General features: G+C 38.9%; 1 protein-coding gene across 1 annotated transcript in view; it reads right to left on the reverse strand.

Annotated features, from left to right (window-relative positions):
* Window positions 1–10,610: 10,610 nt before the first annotated feature.
* Window positions 10,611–26,345, reverse strand: part of cdkal1 (CDK5 regulatory subunit associated protein 1-like 1) — a 225,274-nt gene continuing 209,539 nt past the window's right edge. The window contains exons 14-15 of the mRNA XM_086079570.1: window positions 22,380–22,544; window positions 10,611–10,996 (exon numbers count right to left, since the gene is read on the reverse strand). Of these exons, the coding sequence (XP_085935696.1) occupies window positions 10,838–10,996; window positions 22,380–22,544 (324 nt within the window). The 3' untranslated portion in view covers window positions 10,611–10,837. The remainder of the gene's footprint in view (window positions 10,997–22,379; window positions 22,545–26,345) is intronic.

Below are 26,345 nucleotides of genomic sequence, written 5' to 3' on the forward strand. Positions count from 1 at the left end.
TAGGGAGTAGGACTAGTTAAGTTATTGTGCTTCCGACTCCTTTTGAACATGTAAATGATGACATTGATGAATTATTTTCTTTCTTCAAACTTTTATTTTAACTTCAACTTATATTTTGTAATGTGTTAATATGTTCAATAAACCAACCAGCGAACAACAACAACTTTCTGGTCTCCGGTGGTCAACATAAGAGAACAAAAACAACACTCGGTGAACACTCTGTGTACTCGTCGCTCCTCTTCTTCGATGCCTTGACAAATGCACGCAACCACACTCATAAAAAAAATACAAAAAAAAAAGACGAAAAAATACTCCAAAACGCTGACAAGGTTCTCTGAAGGAAAACAAACGGCGATGGCCACTAGGTGGTGCAATATGAGATTTCCTGGGAAATACATCAGTTGAGTCCATAGAACGCAATATTCTGTGGGCCTTGCAAGATCAGTCAAAATCCGGTAAAATGGCTGGTATTCAATGAGTTAACGTTGGCCAACTCGAACCTGCTTTGTTCTCTTAGCATTGATAGGCTAACTTGAAATTTGCTCTTCAGCAGAAATGATTATGCTTGAAAATGATTTGTTTCAAAACGATATCAGTTTCACTTGGATTAGTCATGGAAAATGACCACTTAATCACAAATACAAAGACGAAGTCCTTAAATATATATTGTAAATGAATCAGATAAGTTATTTTCCACCTTCCAAGAACCAAACCAAAAGTATTTATTGATCACTGATTTCCCCCCTCCCAAAAACAGAAGGGTTTTATTTTTTTTAGCAAAGTAGAACGCAAGCGCCTCTCGAAATCTATCACACATCCACTGACAGCATCCTCCCCTCAGTTCAAACACGACTTTCCATCGATTGGTCTTCACGAGAAAGGTTATCCGACAAGGTCATATCCAACATCAGCAGGTCACAATTGATTATCAGGCAACACAGAGGAGTGGGCGCTACTTTAAATAGCAAATGAGCTCATGTCCAAGTATTGTTTGAATTAGATTTGCCTAAGAAAAAAAACAACGGCAAGGCCACAAAATAACATTCGTTTACACAAAGCCCTTGAGATGTGCTTTGGGCGTGCGTCCGATCCTATTCTATATTGTATGTCCTATTCTATTCTTCACAACATTGTCAACGCCTTTGGAATTACACTTTTGTAATTACTGCCAGGAGTGCTAGACTTTAAGTTCCGCACGATGGGCTTAAACATTAACCACGTAGTTATGTAAAAGGGTGTTGCTTCATGTGCGGACGATTCGGCGGGAGCGCGTCACCATAGCAACCAGGCAGCCCTCAGGACTCACATGCAATGAAGTTATTACGACAACAACATCATTAAAAGTTTCAGGGCCGCCAACGGAAGACCTCTAATCAAATATTAACAAGAGGAAAACAACAGCTGCAGGTTCATTCCCACTTTTATGATACTTTTGTCTTTCGATAACCTGCTATTCCAATACGGTCCGCTCCAAAAGGTATTGGAACGGGAAGGTCAATTTCTTTGATTTTGTTGTGTGCTCAAGATATTTGAGTTTTATTTCATTTCCACCCATGTTTCAAGTGAGCAAAAGTAATGAAACAGACATCATTCAATTCACTTACTAACGGCATCGGGCCTGCCACCCATTTATTTGAAATGCTTTTCCAGGCCTTTACCGCAGCCTCTCTCAGTTCTTGTTTGTTTCTGGCGATTTCTACCTCAGGAGTTAAAATGCATGCTCTATTGAGTTAAGGTCCCGTGACCGACTTGGCCAGTTTTAGACCTTCCACTTTTCCCCCTGATGAAGTCCTCTGTTGTGTCATCTTCTAGGAAATTGTACAATAGCAGGATAACAAAACAAATTATTTCCCCAGAACATCAATTGAAACATTTATTTTCACTGAGTCTAAAAACAACTACAACTATCCGCAAACTAATAACAACCTTTAAAGGGATACTTGACTCATTAAGCCATTTTTAGCAGCAAAAAAAGATTTTGTCCAGAATTAATTTGTAACTTCATTATTTTTCATGTACAATTAATACCTTAAAATAATCATTTTTGCACTTGCTGTCGACTGAAGATGACATCACCTGTCCTGAGGAAGTATTTAATGACCAATCATGGCTCAGTTTGCCAGAAAACAGGTGAGGCATGATTGGTCGTTACCTACTTCCTCATTATAGGTGGTCATCTTCAGTCGACAAGTGGAAAAAATACGTTTTAAAGTTATTAACTGTACAAGAAAAATAATGAAGTTATCAAATAAATTCTTGACAAAATATTAACTTTTTACGGCTGAAAATTACTCCTTTAGTCAAGTATCCCTTTAAAGGGACAGTGTGGATTATTTAGTGCTATCTAGTGGGGAACTAAAACAATGCAACAGCGCTCTAGGGTAGCTCAGAGAGATTACATTTCAAAATCCAACCACCAATTACTACCAACTTTTATTTGGAGCGAGTGCGCAGGAGCAGCGAGCAAGAGTGGCTAGCAAGCGCAATTAGCGGGAGCAGCTAGCAAAAGCTAGCAAGAGACAAGCGGAGCCCAAATCACAAGGACTCAGCGACGACCACCTGCAAGCTCCAGCTGTGGAGGGTAAGCAGCAGTCAACCAATTGGGTCCGACACTAGCTGCAAGCACCACCAGAGGCTAACTACGATCTTCCCTTTCGGGTACCCATAGCAGAAAGATGGCGTCGAAACATGTCCGCCTCATCTAAGGTGCGGCGCGGTCTATGTAATATAATTAGCGATTACTAGACCTACGATTATATAAAAACATGATGTGATTTTTTTTTTTGGCATATTATTAAATAGTGTTTTTTTTTATTATAAATTATTAGTTCATCCCGAGATGGTGCTAAATAATATACACTGTCCCTTTAAATCCACATCATTGTGCATTGCTGCTTTGTCTGTTATTAAAGTGCTTTCAAGAACAATACAGCGCTTAGCTACAATACTGACGCTGGTCTTGCAGCCCGCTAGTAAATACAAATGCCTCGAAACACTCAAAGTCAAAGATGCAGAAGCCTATCAAACACAGCAAAACATAATTGGCGAGCCACCGCGACACTCAAATCTCTCCCTTGCGCACGGTAAATGCCCAGTTTGTAACATTGCAACATTGCATTGCGTGCGTGTGTAGATAAAAACCAGCAATCATCGAATGCAGGCATAAAGGTCCATCAAGCCAAAGATTGGGTTGAACTTAAGGACTCCTGCGTGCATCCACACTCACACACACATTAGGAATGGATACGCCTGCCAAGTAATTCCCCCCTCTGTTCCAGAAGGCATTGGTGTGCACTGAAGAGCCTATAGAAAAGCAAAGGCAGAGGGAGATGAGGAAAGGGGGAGGAGGGGCTGCGTGTGGATTTGTGTGTTTAGTAGGTGGGAGGTGGCGACAGAATGCAACAAAGCATGTTGGTCCCCAAAATTGCAAAAATTAATTGGTCACACTCGTGTGGGCCAGCCCGCTTCTGGCAATTTCACTGATGCCCACAGACAGTTGCTGGGAAGGAAGGCAATCAACGTGCCTTTCAGGACTTTCAACGCAACGCTTCACTGGAAACATTTTTTTTTACTTATAATCACGCTTTAGAGTGCAGCTTACATTTGCACACTTTTTCTTTTTCAAATTCTAGAAGCACACAGTTTTAAGACTACTTTCAGCTGTGTCGAGCCAGTTGGGTTAAGTAAAAAAAGAAAAGAAAAGAAAAGAAAAGTCTTCTCATCAAGGTGATGTTAGATACAATAGATTATTTCGAGATTGAGAACAGGCCCCTAGGAATACTTTTTAAAAAGGGATACTGAGCCATTTTCAGCAGTACAAAGTTAATATTTTGTCCAGAATGAATTTGGTAACTTCATTATTTTTCATGTACAATTAACTTTCACAGCCATTTTCTTGTCGCTCCCGGCAGTTTTACTGGATTTTGACTGATTTTGTAAAGCCCACAGAATATTGTGTTAAAACATGTAACCTACCAAAGTCTCTTCTTTCATCAGGAAAATAAAGTACATTTACATATGTTTCTGTTTTGCAGCAATTAGCATAAGAATATAGCTAAGTTTCATCATTATTCACAAATCTGTTTAGAACTGTGGGTAAATTAGCTTGTTTGCAACATGGCCCTTGTTAATCTCTTATACTGCCATCTGCTGGCCTTTTTTTTGTAATTACTACCATTGCTTCACCCGTTCTCTGCAGTTCCGAGGCTGCATCAAAGCCTTCTGTATGCTCTAGCATAAAAAAAAAAGTATAAATATGTTTTTGGGACACTTAAAACATTTAAAATAGAACATATTTATACGTTTTTAGGAGCAAATTAGTTAATATTGTTAAATACAAATTTTTCAACTCGCTGTCGATTGAAAATTACATCACCTGTGCTGAGGAAGTAGGTAACGACCAATCGTGGCTCAGTTTGCTGAATAAACCCAGAAAACAGGTGAGCCATGATTGGTCGTTACCTACTTCCTCAGCACAGGTGATGTCATCTTCAGTCGACAGCTAGTGGGAATTTTTTTTTTTTAAAGTTATTAATTGTACAAGAAAAATAATGACGTTATCAAAGTCATTCTGGACAAAATATTAACTTTTTACAGCTGCAAATGGCTCAATGAGCCTTTAAAAATCAAGTTTTAGTAATTTCAATGTTCGAGATGGTGGACCACAGTATTTTGCTGGCTCGTCTGCAGCACCAGTTGGCCGTTAGTGGTAACACTCTAGAGTGGTTTCGATCCTATTTGGCAGACAGTAAACCTTTGGTTGCATAGTCCCACTCTGTCCCATTGTCGTATGGTGTTCCACAGGGTTCCATTTTGGGACCACTGCTGCTTTATTGTATTTGCTGCTCTTATGTTTTTTTCTGCTTACAATCCATTTGTTAGCTAGTGAAATGCATCACAAATCCGCTACCTCTGTTAACTGTAGGTTAATTACTATAAGCTATCTACTTCACGAAGCAAACCGTCATTCAGTACTGCAGACTTTTTGAAGCAAATTAAGCAAGTGAATTTGCTGAGAGATCAAAAAGCAGATATGTGAATGTGCACAGTATACAACACAAGCATATATACAGTACACACGGGCTGCCTGAAGTCTAAAAAAACAAAACAAAAAAAACTCTCTCCCTCAAGACTTAACCCCTATGTGTACTAAGAGAAAGTGCACCCACAGTTAGTACCATGCATTAATGAGGAACATTTTTTTGTGTTTTCTAATGGATTAGTTCCAAAGAATTGTTGCTCTGAACGATGGCAACCGGAGGAGCTAAATTTAGCTTCGGCAGGAAAACATCGACATTGTAATTATGTCTCAACAGTCATAATGATTGACTGTTTCAGAAGTAAAAACTTTAACAGGGTTTGTATTGAGTGAATGACACGGTTCAGAAAAGAAAAAAGAAGTTTCCACAAAACAAACATTCGAGATCTCGTGTTGAAAACGAACGACGCTCATGAAGGATAAAAAAAACAACAATGATCACACACTGAGCCATGCAAATGTGTTGTAAATGTCATGAGATGTTCCCCAATTATAAATGCAGACAAACAGGAGCTATACAATAATCAAAGTGGTAAATGCAGGCGCTGTTGACTTATTTAGACAAATGAAAAGGTCACAGTCGAAGATGGAGGTTAATGAGCAACTTGGTAGATGCAGATCGTGTGGTTTCATTAATTATTTTGTTTTTGCCATAAAACTATATGCTTGTAAAATTAACTAGCACTTATTTAGACAAATACATTTATTGGATGCACATGGGGATTTTTTGTATGGTATGAATTTGCATATCTGCCAAGAATTGTAGCTCATTTTGATTATGGCTCCAGGAACCTAACACTGTGTTGTCATGTGTAGAGTTCCATTTTGTTACCTTAAGTTTCTTTTTTGCATCATTAAATGTTTATTTCTCATTAGATAATAATGGATTCTGAGGTACATTTTACTGCATGCTATACAAGAATATCTCTTTGTGGTGAAAAATAAAAGTGTGATAAGAGGAAACATCTAAATCACCTACATTTCTTTGAGTGGTTTTCCAAATTTATTCTAATAAACACTATTCAAGTTCTGAACATATTCCATGAACTGCATAGTAGGGGTGGGCAATTTATTTTTGCAAAGGGGCAATAGACAACATGCTAATCTCAGCTTTGTTCCAGATTTTTAATGTAATGAGAAAAATAATATTGTCTTGTTTCAATAAAATTCCACATCTATATAATGTTATAATTAGAACATAAAAAAAAAAGAAAAAATTAGGTGGTGCTACAGACCAATATTTTTTTTTTTGTACTTGCGCGTGTGTATGACAACTTTAAAATGCTCAAATGTTTTGCGCGTGCAAAGGTTGGTGAGTTTTAGTTCATGTTTAAGCCCTCAAAAATGAGAAACAGATCATTTGTTCAGAAACAATAGGGACCTCGCCCTAATTATAAGTGGTCATTTAAATCAGTGGTTACCAACTACCGGTCCGTGGACCACTTTGGACCGGGCCGCACAGTTGAACGAATAAAAAACATACTGTACTTCCGGTTAATTGATTAGCCGAGGCTTAAAAATATTTTATTTTGAAAAGTGACCGGATTCTCTCCGTTTACGATGGACTCTTGACGCATGTCAAGATGCTCATTATCTCAGTCGCGTAGCACTGATGCTAATCGACAAGTTAGCAAAATGAGTAAAAAAAATGACGTTTTTGGAAAGTTTCTTTGCAACGGATTAAAGGCCCAGTGATGAGACAACACACGAGCCTATGACCAAGAAGAAAAAGAAAGGTGCATGGATTTACAGCTACAGGTGATTCCCATGCATGATGGGCTCTGCGGCGAGCGGCTTTTAATTTAGCGTTATGGTGGATGAGTTACTCATGGACTTTATATTTGTTCTGTGGTGCCTTGTTATGTTATGCCAACATAACATGCCCTCCTTAAATCTATCTATCTCTTAAATGCGGCAAGTTGGCGAATTTAAGGAGGGCGCTACTAATATAGTTACATAAAAATGTGGCTTCACATTTATTGTTATAACTACAAAATACCCCAGTTTTTGTGACGCTCGTATCATTCATAAGCATTAGGCTACCATTGTGACCTCACCATATTAAAGCGTTGTTGTTACCCTTGTTATGTTGTTTGTTCTGCTAGTACAGGTACAAAAAAATACATAGTGGATTTGTGTTTGTTGTTGTAGCCCTTTATTAAACAGCCGCCGAACAGCCAAGCAACCCCCCCCCCCCGCCCCCCAAAAAGCTGTTGTGCCGCAAACTGCACCACTGCCGTAAAATGCACCATCCCGCCTCCTCATACATCGTTCGAGTTGCTTGGTTAATTACGCAAATAGACAAACAAAAACAAATAATTCTCAAAAAAACGACGATACACCTTCATTGGTCGGTTTTGTGAGTAAATGGGGATTAATGGAGATAAAATCATGCACCCCCTTCGCAGGAGCGGATAGCACAAAACTACCAAAAAGCAAATCAACATTAAGTGCATATTTGCAATTCGGCACTCATGAATACTTATATTGGTACCCCCAACTCCCTCTTTTTCTTTCTTCTTGCTCTTCTTTTTTTTTCTTACTTTTTTATTTATTTAGTGTTTTTGGTGGAGATTTTATCTCCATTAATACCCGTTTTCCCCGAGAACCGAACAATGAGGGTGTATCGTCGTTTTTCGGAGAATTATTTGTTTTTGTTTAAATAATCAAGAGACAACTTGAACGACATATGAGGACGAGGGCGTGTATTTTACGGCAGCGGCACAACACCGGTCCGCTAAAGTTGCGGACTTGTATGAACCGGTCCGTGGTGGAAAAAAGATTGGGGACCACTGAATTAAATGACATCTTTACATATTCAAAACTCAAACATTATATTTGCGCAAGTGCTAACTCATATTAGCTGTTTCCAGTCAGGAAAAGTCAATGATGTATATCGATGCAGTAGTGACTTATAATACACCCAACATGTACGGTCAATGAAAGTGTAGATTTGCGTACAGTATCATCAGGTCAAATCTTCTTGGCCCGCTTCCATCCACCGTGCAAAAAATACAAATATTGCTAACATTAGGAGCACTGTTTTCATTTTTGTTAAAATAGTCATACTCATGCTCGCTACCTCGCTTATAGCGACGTCCACGTGTGCAAATAAAATAACAGCGCAGTTTTCAAAGTTTTATTTTGACGTCATTGTGTCAGTCAGAAACTTTCCTTTGCATCCCCTGTTCTACAGAAAATTTGCTATCCACGTTTGAATTGGTGAATGCCATCTAATGACGCCATAACACAGGATATTAATAAAGTTTTCAACAATTTCCTTGTCATTAGCATGAGCAGCACTGACAGAAGCTCACACATTTGTTGCATCGTTTTAAGACCAAAGTTCATCTTGGCTCCAATGACAAATTGCCAACAGCTGCGGGTGAGAAAAGTCAGAAACTCTCATATTCGATGAGAAACACAAAAAAAAAACAGAAGCGAATGATGCAAAGTGAATAGCGATCTCCTCTCTCCGGGTCCCGCCTCAATATTTCATGGTAAGTGATGATGTACCAAACATAAAGGGTGTCGCGGCATCCATATTTCATTGGAGAACAATGCAGTGTAACTGACACACGCGCGGCGGAAATGTGCTTACAAAGCATCAAAAGAAGTGTCACACACTATGGATGGCTGGAAAATAATATGGGCCACCGCTGGATGGATGTAACAAGCTTCACAGCGACACGCATCATTTGATCGCCTAATACAAAGCTACGCTGCGTGTGTGTGTGTGTGTACGACACACATCATTTGATCGGCTAATATAAAGCTTTAGCGCGCCGGTCTGTGTGCGACTCGGCACACAACGTTTGCCCATATGATACAAAAGTTGTGTACGTGCCATGACACATGCGCGCGTGTTGGTGTGTGTGTGTGTGTTGAACACATGACACGCATCATTTACCGAGATAATACAAAGCGAGCGTGCGAAGGCACCAAACTGTTGCTATATCTAATAACAGGCTTTCTGAATGAAGAGGTGAAGGATCCTGTCTCTGGAAACACACACACACACACATGTACACAATCTATACTGCCTCCTGGCCTTCTGCTAAATTAAGCATCGGGGAACCTACCACATCAGAAATGCATACACACACGGACACACAAACATGCAACTGACAGGGAGGAAATCTTACAAACAACCTGGGAGAGTGTAGACACACACACACACACACACACACACACACACACACACACACACACACACACACACACACACACACACACACACACACACACACACACACACACACACACACACACACACACACACACACACACACACACACACACACACACACACACAAAACGAAACAACAAAAGAAAAGTACTGACAAGGCCTCATGCGCCGGTGCAATGCGATATAAATTGGGAGCATACATTATTGAGCGTGAGCATGTCGGGATGGCTGCACCTTAAACCGGGAAGAGATTAGAACAGCGCACAATGCGCGTACGTGCGTGTGTGCGTGAGCGAGAGCAAAAGACAGAAAAATACGGGGCTGCAGCACACACTCCGGAGACGCTTGAACGGTAATTCTATAGGACCCCGTTTAGACGGCGTAACCCTCAGAGGTATACGCGTTCTCACGAGGTTAGGAGTAAATCATGGAAAAGTTAGAGAGGATAACGTTTGATTTTCCAGCAACGGCAGTGAGAAGCAGCTCAATGCACGTGTGCACAAAAGCTTCCTAGGCACGCGTTCCAAAAATGAAAATAAAATAAAATCTCTTTTGCAAACGTGCTCAATATGTGCCATATTTCCAAAGCAGTGGGCTATATTATTTAATGAAAAGTAATCTATTATAATAATCAGAATTAAACAATTAAGAAAAGGAAGCTGTTTATAGTATTCTATTTCTCCCCCTATTATGAGTAATTGAGGAAATGAGGATTCTTGTGGCAACCTGTGAAGCTCTGTTGAACTTGGAAAATAATGGAGTCAATTTGACTATTTAGAGTGGGACAAAATAAACTCAGTTTTTGACGAATATTTACACTTGGACGAGAATAAAATATAGAATCTGAGAAAAAAAGTCACTCAAGGGTTGAGAAACGAACTCACAACTTTCTACTCCCTGAGCCATGCAGCTCCTGTTGTGTGTTAGTATATTACTCGTGTCAGCTGGAATCTTTGTAACTCCAAGAGGCCAAAAAATATGTTTTTGGTCTCCTCTTCGACATAAGTAAACAGTAGGAGCGGCATAGCTCAGGTGGTAGTGTGGCTGTCTCCCAAACTGAAGGTTGTGAGTTTTTTCCTCATCCCCTGAGTGACTTTTATTTCCCCCCCGATTCTTTATTTGACTCTTTTCCAAGTGTAAATCTTACTCTAAAACTGAGTCTATTTGGTCCCACTCTAGAGAGTCAAATTTACTCTTTAAATAGAGTCAAATTTAGTTAAATATTGACACTTTCAAAAAAAATTCTTTTGCACTTTTGTTGTCAGGGGTTGGGCTATTAATGGCTGTACATTGGCTACTTTTCACTTTTCAAGTCCAGAAGAGCACACGGTAACGTCACTTTTATGTGTTTTATCGCGGCAAGTGAAGGACAGTACTTCAGGATGGAGATGTTTTTGTACATAATGCACAAAAACTTTGATTTACCTTTATTCAAAAATCAGCAAATAACGGCCAAATGAAGTGAAATTAAAAGCAAAAAAAAAATGCAAGTCCTTTCCCCTCTTGAGTGCACAGCGCACAGAAAGAAACATGGCAGATAATTTGATGCTGCTGCTCCCATTCAAAGACGCTGTTAATGTCGCCATCCTCGGCTCCTCTTCGAGCGTACGCTAATAGATCCTCTCCACAATAAAAGCCAGTAAGGCGGCTGCCAGCGCCAGTCCGACCCCCAGCCTCTTCAATAGCTCTCGGTCCACACTGTAAGACCCAATCAACAACACAGACGAAGGCATAGAAGAAGGACCTTGGACACCATTTGCCATCTGCTCCTGTGAAGAAAACACACAAAGAGTAAAAAGCTTTTCAACATCTTCTTTGGCAACAAAAGAATGTTAATGTCTCCACAAAGACGCCGACGATCCGCTAAAAGTTTGCAGTCGCAATAAAGTTGAATTGAGGGTCAGCGTGATGACCTGCTGCAGTAACTCTCTCTACATACATCACAAGAAGATAAAGTAGTGTCGTAAAATGGCTGCTTCTAACCAGCACATACAGTAATATCGAAAACACAATATTTCCTTTACATTTCACGATCAGACATTGGAGCGCCCCGTAATGTAATAATTGACCAAAAATGTAGCAAAACACAATAATGTAATACCTTGTTATGTACATTCACAGCAAAAACTGGAGTGTTAAAATGTTGGTGTTAAATGTTCCAGAGTTGATTCCAACCCCCAAAGTGTAATTTTAACACTGCCTGATTTAAATGGCGGTCAGTGGTGGAGTTATTTGACAGAGTTGATTGATTTAGTGTGAAGCCAAATCATCAGACAGTTCAAGTCAACGTAAGCTCCGCCCACTTGATTAGACTGCTCTGCCGCAAAGACTTCTGGGAGTGCTAAATGTTACAAATGTACCTGTTATTTTTTATTTAATAATGTTATGTTCTTTTTTGTTTGTTTGTTTGTTTGTTAAACAACCATGAGTGTATTATATTTTCGGTAAAATTTTTATTACAACATCAGTCAGGATTTTTTATTATATTATTGGTGAAATTATCAAATTTTTGACCGAAGTAGGTGAAAATTGTATTACATTTTAGGTAAAGGCATTCCTGTACACAATCTATCACAGTCTAAATATTTTTGAACTTTTGAAAACTCCATTTTGATAGTTTTCTTTTGGAAAGAAAAAACAACAACAGGACCAATAATTGTTTGAACTATTGTCATTTCAGTGTTTTCTTTAACAAGCATTTCACCTTCTGTCTACCTCCATCTGTCTACCTCTCAGCGATGCCGTTTAATTTGAGAATAACTAACATGATAATGAAGCAAATCTGATACCTCGCAGATGAATGCATTCCTGTAAAAACAGCTGTTGTTTTATGAATAAATGCAGAATATAAGTGAGCGTAATTAAACCAGGAAGCTGTACGACAGCGAATGCAGTTTGGTGGTAATCAAATTATTTTCTGCGCCCGTCTGCTGAACGAGAGTTGATGTTGACAATGAGCAGTGATGGGATGTGTGGAAGATCAATGCGGGCAAGGCAAAGCAATACAACATTGATTTTTATGTTAAGTTGCTTTTGCTATCAGTTGCATCTACGCTATGTAAAACACTGTTGCTGCTACCAAGCCCAGTATGGAAAATTCAAAAGGGCCAAAATTGGAGAATGTTTTGATGTTTGCTACTGAAATGGAGAGATTTTCTTTTTAGTTTAAGCAAGGCAAGATGGCTGAGGCTTAGGCTATCGATTACTAAACAAATAGAGAATTCTACACAAGATGTGTCAATTTGAGCTTTAGACTCACTGGAGGAGAGAATGTGTGAAAATGGATTGGAATGACCTTGAGGTGGTTCCGGCACGTCTCCTTCTGACCGACTGTTGATAAAAGGCCTTATCACCACGCAGATGGATTATGCAGACGGATATTGAGCAATTGATCCGCTGCTTTCTTGAATAACCTTTCACCAACTTCACTAGGGAAAGCGTCATAAGCGGCGACTTTTTATATTTACCAAAAGTGAATTGACTTTTTCAACCATCAACTCAAAATTATCACAGCTCTTTGATGCCTCTTTAGTCTCTCTCGCCACCATTAGAAGTCCTTCATGTTTACACTAATGTTATGTAGTGTTTTATCAAACAAAAATATCAGACAATGCAAATTCAATTCAATTATTATATATATATATATATATATATATATATATATATATATATATATATATATATATATTTTTTTTTTTTTTTTAAAGGCCCAACAGTACCCATTTAATCCTATTTTTTAGTATTTAAGTATTTTTCTTTCTAGGTTTTTTTCCCACAGGATTCACAATATTGTCCCTGGGTCAATTGGACCCAGGGCATGTTTAATAAATCTGCAACACTTTCCCCCCCAACTTCACGTTAGTTTGACCCTGACATGTTCCATTGGCCATAAAGTTTTGATGATGATGATGATGATGATGATGATGATGATGATAATAATAATAATAATAATAATAATAATATATTTAAAATAATAATAAACGCAAATAAGACCATTGGGAGCTGAATTCAAATTAAGTAAAAAATAAATAAATCTATATTTTGTTTTGCCGGCATAGTATGATGTTTGCGGGTCAATATGACCCAAGCACATTTAATTAGCGCAAAGTGTGTAACACAAAAATGGGTCAATTTGACCCAGGTCATGTTAAATGAGCCAAAAGTATTGGAAACAAAACTTTTTAGAATTCATACTTATAGGGTCAATTTGACCGAGGGAATTTTAGTGATCCAAAAGCATCAGTACCATATATACACTTCAAATTGGGTCATTTTGACCCCCAACACCCAGGGAGGATTAAAGAATGAATGTGGTATGTCTTTACAAAGTCCACATAAAACCACATGAACAATCTTCCCAAGTTGTGAGTATACTGAATTTCTTGGCCAACCAACTGCACTTCTGACCTCAGAGAACCTCCAATTACGCATATGTACAGAGTGTTATAGTCGACGCCCACGCGTGTTGCATGTGCAACGCACTCCTGTCCTCCGGTCTTCTCTACAATCTACTACCACCCGCTCATTCACATCCTCTGTTGCTGCACATAATGCCGATGAGATACAATAACCGCCAACGCCTACGTGACGCATCCGTAAGTCACCTACCAGTGGCGGTAAACAACAAGGGGAAAGTCTAGCTGATACATTCAAGTTTGGTTCATGTTCAGCTCACTGCAAAGTTGGATTACCTGATGGTGAAACCAAGTATTGTGTTGCGACAAATGCTCAAAAGACAATAACATGCTTCTTGCGGGACTAGCTGATGGCTTGCTGAATACTTGTTAACATGTATGACGTTTTAGGCAACTATTAGATTTGCTGTAATGCTCATGTACAAACAGAATGCGACTTGGTGTAGCACAAGCCTTCCACCAAGGTCAGATTCAAAACATAAAAAAACCTTTGCCAATCTGGATGTTAGTAAGGCAAGGCAGCTTTATTTATATAACACCTACACTTCCATTTGTATCTTATTCCATTTGTGTGCAGCATAACAGCTAAATGCAGCTTCACCATGTTTGCTTTGAGTAAATGTGATCGTCTGCATTTTTATCCAACTTTTATTGTTGTGGTCCAAGACTTTTGCATAGCAATGTACAGTATGTAAGCACTTGTTTGTAGGGCTATGGGATTGACGTTTATTTACCACACTCTAGAAACAGTCGGGTAAACAATAACCCAACTATGGGTCAAAAATGGAGCGATTCTCTACTTGGGTCAATTTGATCCAACAACTTTGAGTCAAGAAATCGGTCTTTTAGTGTAAATCAACTCATAAATATTGGTCAGATCCTTTACTTGGGTCAAATTTTGTTGCCATTTTGTATAAAACAACCCAGAAAGTGGATCGGTCCATTCTTGATCCATAATTGGGTTACTTTCGACCTAACAGTTTTTAGAGTGCAGGATAATTTCTAAAATATTTCTTTAGATAGACTGATAGATATTGTATTCATTTCTTGAGGAAACTGTTATATTTTTATTTTATTTTATTTTTTTAATTTGCAGCTTTTGTAATTTTATAAATGTTCATTCAGTGTTGCCAAACATTTCCAACCGATTTCGCTCCTCTTTTTCCAAAAAAGTGACTTAAACAATAATAAAAACAAATAAAAACAAATAAAAACAAATAAAAACAAATAAAAACAAATAAAAACAAATAAATAAATATATATATATATATATATATATATATATATATATATATATATATATATATATATATATATATATATAAAATAAACAACAGGAGCATAATCAGTTTGACATTGTTTTGTGTATGACAAGAAAGTGCTTGCTGAGTCAATTGTGGTTCACATTGCCACACATATGGTGCCCATGTTGCAAAAGCTGTTACGAACTGATGTTTGATGATTTTCTTGGTGGGAATGATGCTGTCATTCCCCATCTGACCAAGTACAGACACTAGCTGCTAACTGAGCAAATAATTGGTGCTAAAAGGGGAGTTCTGGAAACAGTTTTAAAAAGCGTACAAGCCATTAACAAAAAAAAACAAAAACAAAAAAAAAAGAGTAAACATTTTCTGTGAAAAAAAGAGACCCTAGAAAAAGCAACAGACTGACGAAACACCATCTATCAATGGTGTCAGGCCCAAGTGTACTACTACCTTCTTCCCCATCTGTCTATTTAGCTGTCTCTCTGCAGGTGTCATTAAACACCGGGGTGCCAGGATGGAGACTGAACAGTGAAGTCTAAAATCTATTACTAGTTGGGAGGATAAGTGCAAATCTAAGTGGCAGTGGGTGCATGTCAGCGCAGTGGGAGTGGAGAGAAAAGTGTGGTGAAAAAGTGAGAGGAAGCAGAGAATGCCGCAAGAAAAGATACGCTATTGTGTGACATTTCACCACCATGTGAACATGTGCAGGTTTTTACAGCATGGAGTTGCTCTTTCTGCCCACAGAGCAACTATAAGCATCCCGAAAATCATCAAAGAGCGGACTGACACAGGTAATGAAAGACTGAAATGGTACTTTTGTCTCTCGCTACGGAAATTCTACACCAGCATCACGAGAGAAAGAAGGAACAACAATACGCAGTGGTCGCATTTCTCACATGATCCTCACCAGCTGTCAGTGTCACTCTAGACACAACTGAAGTTTTGTCTGTGAGTGTGTGTGTATGTAAAAAGATACTGGAACCGGCTCTTTAGTTAGTCAAGAGTGACCCATCAAAACCACAGGGACAATTACAACGGGCTGCGGGTCAATATATATAAAAAAAGAGGGGTCTACGAGACGAAATAAAAAAAAATTCTAAAGATGTTGTAAAGTAAATTGAGAGATTAGGTTTGAACAGAGTTGCTGAAAACATGCAAAGACTGAGAATAATGTAGTAGCGAATTGTGGCGATTATAGCGTTAGAATATTTTTCACCCCTTCAGTTTTCCGATGTTTCGTTCGTGGCTAAAACGAGCCCAATGACGCACCTTGGCATCTGGTAAAAGTCACCCCTCCACCACTACTCAATTGTGCAAATATGTGTTATTTTGTTATACCAGTAATTACATCTTACCCACTTCAACCACTACAGCAGTTAGCAAGCTAGCTATGTCTATACCCCGAAAATGCATCTTCCCTGAATGCCACAATTTACAAAACAGCAAGAGTTATGTATTCTATGTTTGTTGAAGTTACCGTAATATGTTGAAACACAAAACAATGTGGGAATATAACTAACAGGAAGTCAAATGTCCGTCATGTAGCATAAGCCACAGGCTAAATTGTGTGTGCCACCATGTTTAGTAAACAGCTAACTTTCTCTGAAGTGTCTTTTATGAGGGTTGTGTCACACACCGACATCAACACCAAGCAAGGCGGTGACGCCACAGATGAGCCCAAGGTCCGTATGTCGACCGAGAGGAGACCTGGTTAGCTTGCGAGCTAGCTGATGGCTAACGTCTCTCGTCGGGGTATGGAGATGCAGTCGCTAATGGAGGCTTTAGGCAGATCTATTTTTGAGGATCAAATATGTTAGGATGCATTGTTGACAGCAATGCGAGCCATGTTTTCAGCTCATTTAGTTAACAGCAACTGTGTAAACAAGTCAGTTGAACAGAATGTGAAAGTAATAGAAGTAGTGTGTTTTCTTCTTGCCTGGGGTGCAGAACTTACAAATTCATAACTAATCAAGAGCACATTCCTTTAAATGCAGATTAGTCATACTGCCCTCTGGTTATTGAAAAAGCAAGGCCATGCTTTCTATAGCACAAAGCACATATTTGTCCACTTGAAAAGCATCCATCTCTGGTATACTGAAATGCCATAAAATGGGAATTATGTGAAAATTAGAGGGTAACAAATGGAACAAAGAGGCTATTTGCATGACTAAATTAGTTACAAATATTACAGTACCACAACAGCATGGGGTTAGTAGAAAATACATTTTTGGTTCTAAGCAATATTTGTGAGACGTGCTATGCATGCCATCTTTTAAGGGCATCTGCTAAGATCCTAACCATCCATTTCTATACAGCTTGTCCTCATTAAGATAATGGCAGTCAATCGTAGTTGGGCAAGACGCGGGTTAAATGCCAGGCACATGAATTTAAAATCTTCAATTAACCTACATTATTTGGGAAAGTGGGAGGAAGCCGGCGTGCCGAAAAGTTCCGTAGAACATGACAACACCATGCATGCCTGGAACCTAAGACCTCTACACTGTGAGGCAAACAGCAACCACTAGTCTACCACGCTATCAAGACAATTAATGTGTGACTGATTGTGGCCAACAGATAACGTCAATAAAAAAATACAAACTTTTTGGCAGCAAGAAAAAACAAGCAGACGCTGGTCCACTTAAAAACAAAAAAAAGCTCCATTGACAATTAGCACAATCGCAAGCGAGCATACAGATGGACTACATAAAATGTTTTATGGTCGTCTCAATGAAATACAGTGAAACCCATTTGTGTAATTGAGGCCCATGCAAACACACATGTCGGGCACATGACAGCCACTATAAGACAGGAAATATAGCAGATGCTTTCGGCACTGGGGCAAAGCATGCTGACCTGAGTTACGATTACTTTCAAGACATCCTGTTTGGAGATGCACACACATATGGCTTGTTGGACAAGACTTAAAGCCTGCTTGATGCACACACAGTCAGGAACAAAAGTGTCCTATCTCCTGTTGCTCCAGCTGTAGTGTCCTTCCCAAGCGCGCACACTTGCCTTCCAATAACTTGTGGGTAAATGCTATTTGCCACTAATCTTAAGCGTCTCGTCATTTGGAGGTATGGTGTTTTTTAGTGATTGAAATGGGTGCAGTTCACATTTCGCAAGTGAAAGCTCTTAACAAGATTTTGATAAATACGTCATGCTGTAAAGCCTCCAGTATTTCCTGGTTATGGGAATTGTGGGGGGCCTGTTTTGAACCGTGTGGTACTTCTACGAGTGACATATAATAAAAAAGAATGTTGAAAAATGAGAAGTAATCAGGTATGCTAACCACTGCTAACTCGCGGATGCTATATGTTGCACACCAACAACCAGGCTTGAACCTTTAATTGCCTATGTCATGGAATCCCTACTTTAAAGACAAAAGTATAAGGGGCTGTATTTTAGAGGCTATACTGCTACTTATCTCCATTTTCAAGTAACAAGCAAATACAATGTTACCTTTCTTCTTATACACAATCACCTTGCAAAACATGCAAATTTGCCACCACATAAAATAGATTGTTTGGCGAGAAGGCGTAAAGAAATACAGGTGACTATTAAGTCTAAGAATTCAAAGAAAAAAGCTGATTACTTAATGCCTAAACATGCTTTTTCAGTTACTGATGGCTGTGTTCTGAAGTTATTTATACATATTGCTCATATTTGTTCAAAGCAAGCTGCTAGTCAGGGGCATACAAAGCTTCTAAAACAGAATGAAACTGTGTAATTCCAGTTGGCATATGTGGTTAAAATACTGAAGAGCAGACATGACTAACATTTTGATGGCATAATAATTTCTCTATTATTGTAATTTTTTTCCCTCAAAGCACAGGCCATGTAATAAAATTTGACATGCCAAATGAAATGCTTGAAATAGCTACGCCTGCTGTGTTGAAGAACAAAGTATTTGCAGTGAGCGACAACAGTCAGACAGAGGCTACCCAAAACCTTGTGACATTTCCAAGAAAACAAACGTTTAAAAATAGATTAGCAAGCTGTTACTGCGTTTAACTTTTTTTTTTTGACAACACTTGACAATGTGCCACATCAAGCAACAAACTTGTGTTATATACCAAAACTGCACTTACAAAATACAATGTGAATTCTGTTTGTGTATCTAGCAAGTATGGTATTGGGGATTGATAAAAATGACTATCATGAACTCGATGTGGAATTTCTGGAGAAATTGCGTGTGAAAGCTGAATGATAATATTTGAATGCTTGTGGAATATTGTGGAATGCTTTTTAAGGATATTGAAAGATACATTATGTGAAGGTTGTTAATGAATGATATTAAATCAAATATAACTTTATCTGAAAATAGTCTGAGTTGGGATTTGAGTCCCACTCTCCCACATACTGGTTACCTGCTCTAACTAATGAGCTAAACTGACTTGTTGTCAATCTTGAAATGTTGTGTAACGGGATTGAAGAATGTTCTGTTGAAAGTTGAATGAGTGAATGTTGTCATTTAAAATATGGAATGATATTGAAATAAATCTTAATGTCGAATTATAATGAATATTGTGGATGTTAAATAATTGGACAATGCTTATTATACGAAATTGAACTTAAAATCTGCTCTAACCGGGATACGGAACCTGGCCTGGCACGCACTAGTCATTAAGTCTAGCACTAGTCATGTAATTCGGATGTATTATGTGGGAGTTGAAATGGGACAAAAAAATAATATTGGAATAACCAATGTGTGAGAAATTGAGAATGCTTTCAGCATTCACACAATAAGCCATTTGATGAAAAGATACAAACAAACGAGAAAACTTTACAAAAAGTATAAAAAAAATAGCCCAACACTTTTATTCAGTCATTTACATTTTGTCATTGGTTACCAGGGAAAACTTCTTAACTAGCCTAGTTTTACCCCTCTTTGTATCTGTCTTCTTTTTCTGTCTTTCATACAAACTGTCAATTTGCTGCCTTGTGGAGGGACTGTTTTCTCCGCTCTCATCCATTCTCTGGGTCTCCTTGAGAAAGTCTGCTGTGAAAAGACCTGATTATTATGAGATGGCACTCGTGCTGCCTTTGCTGTCTCCTGATCTCTCCATCTACCTTGCTCTCGTTCTGTCTTGCTTCAGTTTTTGTCCCCCCCCCCCCCCTATCATTTAATTTCATCTGAGGGTGAGGACTGGTGAAGATACATTCTCATTTTTTTTCCCTTTACTGTGCTGTTGAGTGCTTTCTCTGCTATTGTGTCCCACTAAAAGACTCATTACTGTCCTTCCCCTTTCCACGGGAAAGTGCTGTTTCTGTGAATGAAGGTTTGACAGACGGCTAGGAGAGCCAGACTGAGAACAAAGAAGAGCTAACATTTCCAGCTGCTGTTGTCACGCTAAAACCTTGGTTTTTTTAGAGGAATGAAAGAGCAAAAACAACTCTTAATAATGGAATAATATCCAGCTCCTAAGATATTGAAAACGAGTCAAATATTTTTAATAATGTGGTGTCTGCTTGGCAATCTACCACCGCCGAGAACAGACATTGCATATAGTTAGTTTGAAGTGAAATAAATTAAACTCTTTGGAGAAACTATGGACTAAAATAAAGCAAGAGTTGAGCACTTTATTCAAATTAAATCTTGTTTAAGATGCCAACCACCACAGAGACTGAATGGATGCAGCCAAATAACCAGTTTTACCAGAACTGGATGGACCCAGTGTCCCACATGTCGAAGCTAATCCAACTGTATCTGAGGACCGTCTATTATCAATCAGTCATCGCTTGAGTCCCCCATACACTGAGATGTGTATGTGTGGGCGTACAGGTACTGGGGCAGGAGTGAATGATTACACTTTCACCGTCTTGCAATCTCAAAATTACAGGCTTTTGGAGAAACAGAAGGATAAAAGGGGAGCGAGCTGGTGTGATGCATCATAACTGCACGATAGTTTGCTCGATGATAGCAGCAACTGATTGGAAAGGCAGATCAACCTTCCAATGTCTTTCATCTCTATCTGCGTAAAGTAGAACAAAGTGCGACGTCTGTCATTTTGAAGCCGCTAAGAGAAATGATTGCACACCAGCCAGCGTCCATACAGATGTGCATGTGTTGAGCAAATACGTCCGGGTCCATGCTTGGACGGACACACAGACACACTTATACTATACTATACTATACTATACATATATATATATATATATATATATATATATATATATATATACATATACCTACGTAAAAAAAAGTGACAAAAAAACGCAAAGCTAGTGCACGTTCAAAGAGGGCATGTGTGGGTGAAATTAATGAGGGGGGGATGTGTTAGTGCGTGTGCTAGATGGGATATAGATTCTATGAGGCAACTTTAAAAGGTCTTTACCACTGAACTTTTCATTGCAGAGTGACATGTCGGCCGGCTTAATGTGAATCCCTTCTTACTATTCCTTATTTCGTTCTACCATCCACTTCCCTTTCACTTTCTCCCTCGACTTGTCTTGCCTTGATCGCTGCGACCCCTTTGCCTCTGTTCTCTGCCTTCCTTCTCTGGCTGTCTGGCAGTAAAAGTTGATGGAGTGTGAAATTAGAAAGTGTATCATATTCTGCTCGGTGGCTCAATGTCCTCAGCTATAAGCTACAGCAAGTCACAGTGAAAAATAACATGCACTGAAACAGATACATTAACATGGTGTTTGTGCGTGTCTGTGCAAGTCCATGTGTAAGCCTGTGTGTGTGTGTGCCAGTTTATCTAGTCATAGCTTTTTTAGATTACTTATCACTGACACATTGGATTTTCTCAGTGGGGGACACAAGTGTGTGTACACAACTCGTTTTTTATTTGCACCTCACTATCTTATAAATGCCTGAAATTGATCTATAAAAGGACAGAAGCTATCGTAACCTACTCATTACAGTATACCAAAATTTAATTGAGGCAAAAATTCTAGGCTGTTGAAGATTAGGATTTAACAAACAACCTGGGATTATTGTTAACATCTCAGATTTCATTTGCTCCAGTATGGACCCCATGGGTTGGTGAGTCAGTCTCAGGGGTTCGGCGGAGGTCAAGACACACACACAACTCAAATGATTCGTGATGTTACGCCCCACTTGCGCATCATTGGCTGCCGGAGATCATGCTACATTGCTTGACCTATCTGTAATGCAGGGAATTTGGTGTGCTCCGTAGTCAATTTGTGGCTGCTGTGATGGTACGTCGTGTGATTTCTTTATTATTGTAATCACTTCATACTAACTATGTTGAGCAAAAACAAACTGGTCGGACGAATATGTGCAATATGAGTTCACATGTATAATGTATGGTGTTCCACAGAGTTCAATTCTAGAGCCTCTGCTGTTTTCTCTCTCCATGTTCATTTTGTTGATCAGTAAACCTGTCTTAAATTTGAAAAAAAATAAATGGTTGTGGTGAATGTGCATAGGAACCTGATGGGGTTCAGTACCTCCAACAAGGTTCAGAACCACTAATCTAATGTATGTGTGTGAATGTGTTAACCTGCATCAGGCCAGACACTTCTCCTTTTTGAAGTGGAGCAGCGATGGAAGGAGTGAAAGGTTTAGTGTCTTCCACTGGTCGTCCTTTCAGGAAGTGTTTTCCTGCTTCGTAGATGTCCACTTCAATCATTTTCCCCTTGAACTCTAACCTCTTGGGAACCAGGACCTGCAGAACGGAAATTGTAATCAAACGTTCAATTGTGATCATCTTAAAAAGTCATTCTGGACAGTTTCTGCCTCTGACATTGAGGGACTATTTTATGGGCAATCAGAAAAGACATGCTTAGATATGTTTGGTAATCTTGCACTCACTCTTTCTCCACTGCACAAAAAAAAGTTGTGTTCTAACCATTACATAGCACAGCAGAAGAAGTGAAATGAAGGGTTACAGCTGGCACAATTAAGCCTGGCTCAGTGCTAATCTGTCGGTCTTTATCCAGTGGCTGGAATATGATAGGCAGAAGGAAGGAGCCCAAGGTGTCTGCCAGCTAGCGCCACACCTGCCTAATCATCACACCTGCTCCTCACCACAGAGGTTGAGCACATGGTGTGTGTTTGTGTGTGTGTGTGTGTGTGTGTGTGTGTGTGTGTGTGTGTGTGTGTGTGTGTGTGTGTGTGTGTGTGTGTGTGTGTGTGTGTGTGTGTGTGTGTGTGTGTGTGTGTGTGTGTGTGTGTGTGTGAGTGGGCGAGAGCAAGTAGGCAGCAAAGTGAGAGGGGTGAAAGAGTGGATGTAGCGGAAGGAGGAAGGCGGCATTGTGCATGTAGGTGAGGGTCATTTGAGGTCCATTAAAGAGAGATTAAATGATGAAAGAGCTTGTCCTACGTTATTGGAAACCCCCGCCGTAACCCCTCCTAACCTCCTTGCACATGCAGGCTGATGTGTCTGCCGCCTATTATAATTGTCGGGTTAGATAGCCATCTGATTGGTGTTAAAGTAAGACCGGGTGATTTGTTCGTACTCCTTTTCTGTCCTTCCCTTCCACCACCTTTCCACATCCATTTCATTGCCCCCGCCGTTACACTCACGTGACCCTTGGCGACCACTTCTTGTTCACTCTCCCCCTATTTACTCATTCGTCAGAGCTCAGCAGTCATGTAGTTTCATTTATGATCCAGCTGACAGACAGTAATCCAGAGGAACTACTTCTTACATTAATTTATAAAATGTATGATAAATAATACATCAAACAAGTAGTTAGCACATCTGCCTCACAGTTCTGGGGTCAGGGGTTCGAATTTGGGCTGTGGTCTTCTTGTGTGTACTTGTCATGTTCATTTTCTCTGTGCTTTCTCCCACATTTCCATAATCATGCTTGTTACATGTAGGTTCATTTAAGACTCTAATCCAGAGGTATGAATGTGAGTCTGAATGCTGATTTGTCTATAAGTGACTGGAAATTGGCAGGCAACCAGTCTAGGGTACAATCAACGTACCCCACTTCTTGCTCAGAGACAGTTTGGATAAGTTCCAGATCACCTAAGACCATTATGAGGACAAGCTCCATTCTAAATGGATGGATGTAAACATCAGCCCATATTAACTTTATTGACTAAATAATGGCCACACTACAGTAAAAAAATAAATAAATGTTTGTCTTAATTTATATACTGATGTCTCACAATGACAACTGTTCAAACTTTGGCATTTTGTGTAACTTCAGATGCATATTCATGGATCACAAATTTTACATCATGTTACTTCAGAGATACAGATACGAATGTCCAGCTTACGAGCATTTGGAAAGAACAAACGCTGAATAATGTCCAAAAATGTCATAAAATGCCATATTGTGTTCGTAAATTCACATTTATACGCGCATCTCACCTCTCTATAGCGCGTACAGTAACTTGGATAATTTACACATTTCTATACAAGTAAACTTTATTTAGCATGACTGACAAAGCAAAGGCTAATGATAGTGGTGGCAGTCTCTCGCTCTTTCTCCCTACCTCACCCTCTCCCTCTCTCTCCATCTCCCTCTCTCTCTCTCTCTCATGTGTGTGCTCGTGCACCCAGTTTATTCTTGCATTTGTTTTCTCTGTCAGCGTCTCAACTTGCATACAGCATTTTTTTGTTCCTTTTTATTGCGGTATACTCTATAACATTTTTATTAAAATGTATTTTTCAAATTTTACTTATAGTAGGTCCATACAGTATATGCTGCATATAATATAGTAAAATGTATTACTTTTTTTATTTATTTAATAAAATGTCATTTTAAAACTAAATTTGTCTCGACTTCCAACCAATTGGACTTTGAAAAAGCCTCTCGGAACCCATTGTGTTCGTAAGTTGAGGACTACCTGCATTGCAGAAAGGTTGAATAATTCGGAATTGGACCTAAAATTTCCCTCCCTTATTTTTCTTCATTTTGTGCTACACACCGTCAAAAGGGCATCAGACTAGTGGTAGCAAAACACAACACCAACACATTTGTCTTTTTAATAACACATTTTTTTTTTATGAATAACAACTGTTACTTGTACTGTTGTGGTTATGATATTTAACTGTGGTCAAATGTTTTAGAAAACACAGCACAGTGGTAGCTTGACTTCTGAACTTTTGAATTTGTGACCGAACTCGTACAATTTTCATTTACTCATATCAAATCAACTTTCCACATGGAAATGAACTGAAATGCCATTATTTCAACCCTAGCCTCCAATAAACCACCATTATTTTTCTTACATGCTTTTAATAAAGTAAAAAGTGCTGTACTGTAAATTACAAATACAAACCAGCAAACATAATAAAAGCAGACTTTAAAGAAATAAACTTGTTTTATACATTGTAATTTCACTGAAATTCACAAACACCCACTAGTATTTGTGTATTGATGTGCGCCTTAGGATGTGGACGAATGAGTGAAATGTTTGACTTTTGACCATTTACAACTCAGTTAGTTTAAAAAGCACCTAAAAGTGTATCAGCGACTGTAGCCCTCCTTTATTTCCTTCCTACTCACTTGAGCATCAGTGAATGCAAAAAATAAAATAAAAATAAGTAATAATAATAATAATAACAATAATGAATAAAAATAAAATAAAAACAATAAAATTAAAAATAAAAATAAAATAAAATAAAAGAACTCCAAAACATACAAGGTACACCAATGTACGTCAAGGTACCAATGTATTTAAAGGTGATACAGTATGACTTTGACATTTGGAATATACTAATTCAATCACCAGTATTTCTAATTGAAAACATGTATTTGAAAGTCATTGAAATCAAATGATTGATTTTTTTTTTTACAAGGCTCTCCCAACTACAGGAAATCCTTTGTTCTTGAAGAATCACTGCACACACATGGCACACATGCACCTGTGTGAGGTGTTAAATCACACAAAACATGCATGAAGCCAGTGAAACCTGCAACCCGAGTTCATAGCGTGCACAAGTAGGTGCAGAGGGGGCGGACAGGAGCGAGAGCGGTAGGGAGGGGGCGAGGAAGGGAGGGGAAAAATATTGCCATCCGCTGCCCTCCCCGCTAATAAAAAGCGTAACTTCAAACATGTTTCTGATGATAGTTAAAGCGCGAAGGAAATTGATTTATTTGAAGATGTTTTAAAGTTAATTTTTCACAGGTTCAGAGAGGTTCTTTGAAGCCACGTTCGATGAACAGCTGTGTGTGTTGGGTGGAATGTTCATGTCTTTAGGGCTGATGTTCGTACATTTGAAGAAAAAAAAAAAGTATTGCTGCCAAATGCTCTCATGACCACCGTAGGGTGCGGGTGCACATTTGTGAAAGTGTGTGATATTCCAGCTAACCTACTTTACTCGGAAGATGAGCTTAAGCTGGTGGCACCTTCCTGTGAGAACGCATGTGACATGCAGAGCAAAGCCCCTTATCTGATTTGTTAAATATGAAAAATTAGGAAGAACTGAATTGGTAACATGAATGAAATGTGAAATATATGCAACATGAGACAAAAATACTAATGAGTACTGAAGTGCAGCTTCTTC

This window comes from Leptonotus elevatus, chromosome 6 (assembly GCF_054856555.1).
Source record: "Leptonotus elevatus isolate MCC_2025b chromosome 6, RoL_Lele_1.0, whole genome shotgun sequence".
Taxonomy (NCBI): Eukaryota; Metazoa; Chordata; class Actinopteri; order Syngnathiformes; family Syngnathidae; genus Leptonotus; species Leptonotus elevatus.